At 34.8% G+C, this 4,130-nt stretch overlaps 1 protein-coding gene across 1 annotated transcript; it reads left to right on the top strand.

The window, feature by feature from the left end:
• Positions 1 to 755: 755 nt before the first annotated feature.
• Positions 756 to 3,622, top strand: LOC145003424 (myosin-like protein). Its single transcript, XM_078962546.1, has 5 exons — positions 756 to 1,515; positions 1,605 to 1,913; positions 2,021 to 2,197; positions 2,331 to 2,546; positions 2,874 to 3,622. The coding sequence occupies exons 1-5, from the start codon at positions 1,057 to 1,059 to the stop codon at positions 3,324 to 3,326; spliced, it is 1,614 nt and encodes a 537-aa protein (XP_078818672.1). The 5' UTR covers positions 756 to 1,056; the 3' UTR covers positions 3,327 to 3,622.
• Positions 3,623 to 4,130: the final 508 nt, after the last annotated feature.

Raw genomic sequence — 4,130 nt, forward strand, 5'->3', positions numbered from 1 at the left:
ACGGGGAGGAGGCTGTGCCTGGGAAGGAAGTTGCACCAACAAAAGATGTTGCGATTGAAGATGAGCAGTCGTCAAAGGGAAGAGGGGTACGACATTTTTTTTCTTTACAGAAGAACTACCGATTTTTTTAGGTTTAGGCGTGAAAAGACAATGCAAGTACTGTCCAAAACAGAACATGCACACTTGTTTTTAGGTGTGAAGACTTTTAAAAAACAAATTGTTGTGGATAAAAAGTGTTGTGCTGCACAACAATAAATGATTAGAAGAAGTTTTTTTTTTTTTATATGAAAAACAAACAAAAATCAAATGTTAGTTTAGAAATAAATTATATTTGCAGGTGAAAAAATACATATTAATACTTATATTTACAAATTATTTATGATATTTGAATGATTATTTTTCTTAAAAGACATTAACTTCTTTTCTATTACATAATGTGAATCGATTAAAAAGTAAATAATTGAAATCATTACTTAATCAAATCAATTACACTAAAATAGTAAAACTGTAGTGTTGATTATCATAATAACTAACCTAATAATCGTTTTGTGAGAAAGAAGAACACAATCAAATCTACGATTTGGCGATACAATCAAACAACTACATCATTTCATCGTTTGTATGTAATTTTTATATATATATTTTTTATTTTTTTATATATATAATTAAATAAATACTAAAAAAGAGTACGAATTCATTTATTGTGTGAATAAACAAGATATATGTGTTGACAATTAAAGCACGAGGCTCCGTTGCAGTCCCGCTGCTGCTTTTTAGTTTTTCTGTTCATTGCCACCAACTTGGTTGCTGCTTTCTTTCACTTACGCCTCGAAGTTCCAAGAACAACAAACAACAAAAAGCCTTCATATAAATCAATTAAATTAACCTTCCCCATTGCTTTTAATTCAAATCCATGTTCTTTTCATATTACGAGGTTCCACTGCACGCTAACTTCTCTCTCTCTCTCTCTCCTTCATCGCTTCATTTCAAAACCCTTTATTTATACCCAAAAAGGCAAAAATTCAACTCTGTGATTGAAGAAGTAGGGAGACGATAATGTCAACAAGAAGTAGGAGGGTCAAATGGCACCTAACACCACCCCCACCTAGCCCAAAAATCATTAACTTACCTAGAAGGCGTAGTACCCACCGGAAAAAACCCAGAGCCACCGTCAATAAACAACCCATCTCGGCCACCACTGGCTCCGGGATGATACAGACGTATAATTACAAAGGGAAGCTGGAGAGTTTGTTTGGTGCGGATAGAGAGTTTACGCGTGATCAGGTTGTGCTGTTGAGTTCGTCGGAGAGAAGAGAGAGGGTGGAAGCGGAGGTGGTGGAGGAGGAGGACGCTGGCGGTCGGCTGGCGGAAGAGAAGTGGAGGTTTCAGGCGGAGATATTGCGAGCAGAGTGTAATTTCTTGAGAATGGAAAGGAAGTTTGCGTTGAAGAAATTGGAGAAGAATCGGGTTCGAATTGAAAAAACTCTCAAATCTGCTTTACAAAATCTTGCTTCTGTAAGTCTTTTTTCCCAAATTAACAACATTTTTTAAATACACCGATCTTATTTTGCCTCTGAATTTGATTTTGATCCATTGTTTTACAGGGAAGAAAGAAGCTTTTTGAAGGGAAGAACATGGAAGTGGTGTTGGAGGAAGAAATGAAAGAATTAGCAGAGAAATTAGAGGAGTTGCAGAGTAGCTGTAATGGCAGCGACGATCGTGAGCTTCAGAAATGTAAAAATTTCGATAAAAAGGCATCACATTTACAACGAAGATTGGAAAAGCTTGGAGGATTACCAGAGGACGAATACAAGGAGAGGAAGAACGAATCAAGTTTCCATGATCAATCAAATTCCGAAGTCAACGAAAACACCTCCATTTTGAACTGCAAAAGTCAACCCAAGTCCACCGATGTAAGATCATTCATTCAGTTTATATTTATGATTATATAACTTTTTTTATATTTCGATCCATGGAGGTCATCTGTTTGAATGTTTCCATTTTGAATTTGGATTTGCAGGTTGAAACGTTGGAAAGAAAAATGGAGGGGCTATCGAAGGGTGTGTTAGATGTGATGATGGAGAAGGAGTACGGATCTATCATCAATAGTTCGGTTGCAAGTTCGGCTTCTACTTCAAAACGAATCGATTTCCCTGATCACTTTTCTTTTTCTAATAGATTTGCTAATCACACCAAGGTACTTTGTGAATCATATACAATCCTTATTGGGCTAGTATGTAACTTAGGGTTTTGGGCATGGGGTGTTACTTTTTTTTTTTTGGTGGTTATGTGAAGTGATGATTGAATAAAGAAAGTATATTTTATAATAGGAATCATTGGAGGCTAACAACAAATGCTCGGGGCGTTGTAAGGTGTTGGTGAAGAGAGTAGTGGAGCAAGTGAGAGCCGAGACCGAACAATGGACACAAATGCAAGAGATGCTTGGACAACTAAGACATGAGATGGAAGAGCTTCAAACTTCAAAAGACTTTTGGGAAGGTCAAGCTCTTGCTTCCAATAACCAAATCCAAACCCTACAATCCGATGTAAGCTCCATGTTTATGTGTGTTGCGCGTGTTATTGTTAGTGTCATGCATCAGCTAGACGCTGTGTCATCTGTCTTTATATATGTAAAGTTTCTACTCTCGCTTTTGTTGAATGAAAAGCTAGTATTCCACATATCCAATATTGTATCATGTCACATCATGCCAATGTGACATGTTAGTGTCTCACATCATCTAGCTAGAAACAGTCTCATCTGTCTTTATATATGTCAGAGTCTTTTCTCTCTTTCTCTCTTAAGGAGAAAAAAATCAAGGACTTGACATTGCTCAACAATTCTTAACATTTTATTATTATTATTTTGGTTTTAGGTTGAGGAATGGAGAGAGAAGGCAATCAAGTATGAAACAAAGGCCAACAAGCTCGAAACGGAGGTTGTTTTGGTGAGGGGTGAGCTTGAAAAGTTAAAGAAAGATGAAATTACCTCAACGCCCAAAAAGCCAGTGGTTTCTCTAGGTAAACAAATCGAAAAGGAGGCAAAGATTGGGCTAAGTTGTCGAATGAAGGGACAATGTGATGTTATAGATAGTAATAGACATGAGAAAGTTGAACAAAGTAAGAAAGACTCACAACCGTTGTCATTGGGGAAACAACTTGCAAAGGAAAAGAGGATACTCATTTCAAGATTGAAGGAAAACCGAACGAGGGATAATGAAATGTCGAGTGAAGGGCGAAGAAAAGGGTATAATTACTTGGTGAGATCTCCGTTTAAAGATATAGGGAATTCATCATCAAATAGCAATGCAGTTTACCCTTTGCACTGACTACTTAAGTGTAGTTTGAGGTGGTATTAGGCTAATAATGCAATTTGTATGCATGTCAATTATTTAATTAATGTTAAATTTGAGAAAGAATTCATGATTCATGAAAGTGATATCTTTTTTTGAATGTGTTGAGAGTAATGGTGGATCTTTGTAATCACTTTTTTGTATATATTGACTGGATCGTCTTGTACTATTACAACTGCCCTACTGGGAGGTGGGGGCGATGGTTTCGTTATGTAATAAGTAGGACCGTATAAAAGGATTCAGGACTGACAGGCCCAACATGTCTTTGACTACTTCTAAAATTCTAATTGGGTTAGTGTTTCATTTTAATGTTTTAATTTGATTGAGTAGGATGTTTTAATTTATTATTTAAGATTTTATGTAAACGTTTTAATATCATTATCATGGTTGTGAAACTTGTCATGCTCAGCCTAGTATTTTGGAATTTGACATATACCTGGGTAATTTTTTTGTAAATCCATCAAAAATTAAAATTGGCAAAATCGATTCGACTCGGTCAACTTGGTAATTTTGATTTTTTTTAATAAATAAATATATTTGTTAAGTAATTAATTGAACTTATATCATAGATTTAGTTATTTATTAAACCTTTTGTTGTTTAATATTAATTTTGTACAATTTAATGTAAATTTGATGGAAAAAACAAAAAAGAAATTTTGATAATTAACTGATTACTCTAATATTAAAGAATAAAAGGTAAAAAAAGAAAAATGATGAACAACAACTATTTATCTACCAAAATTCAGAAAAACCCTTACATTTTATTTATATGCTGAAAAA

Source organism: Lactuca saligna, chromosome 6, assembly GCF_052625555.1.
Source record: "Lactuca saligna cultivar CGN05327 chromosome 6, ASM5262555v1, whole genome shotgun sequence".
NCBI lineage: Eukaryota > Viridiplantae > Streptophyta > Magnoliopsida > Asterales > Asteraceae > Lactuca > Lactuca saligna.

Bases quoted from the DNA above. Each gene is read 5' to 3' on its own strand.
- LOC145003424 (XM_078962546.1), top strand. From the start codon at position 1,057: ATGTCAACAAGAAGTAGGAGGGTCAAATGGCACCTAACACCACCCCCA. The intron at 2,198-2,330 runs GTACTTTGTGAA...ATTTTATAATAG, and splicing joins GATTTGCTAATCACACCAAG to GAATCATTGGAGGCTAACAA. The intron at 2,547-2,873 runs GTAAGCTCCATG...TTTTGGTTTTAG, and splicing joins TCCAAACCCTACAATCCGAT to GTTGAGGAATGGAGAGAGAA.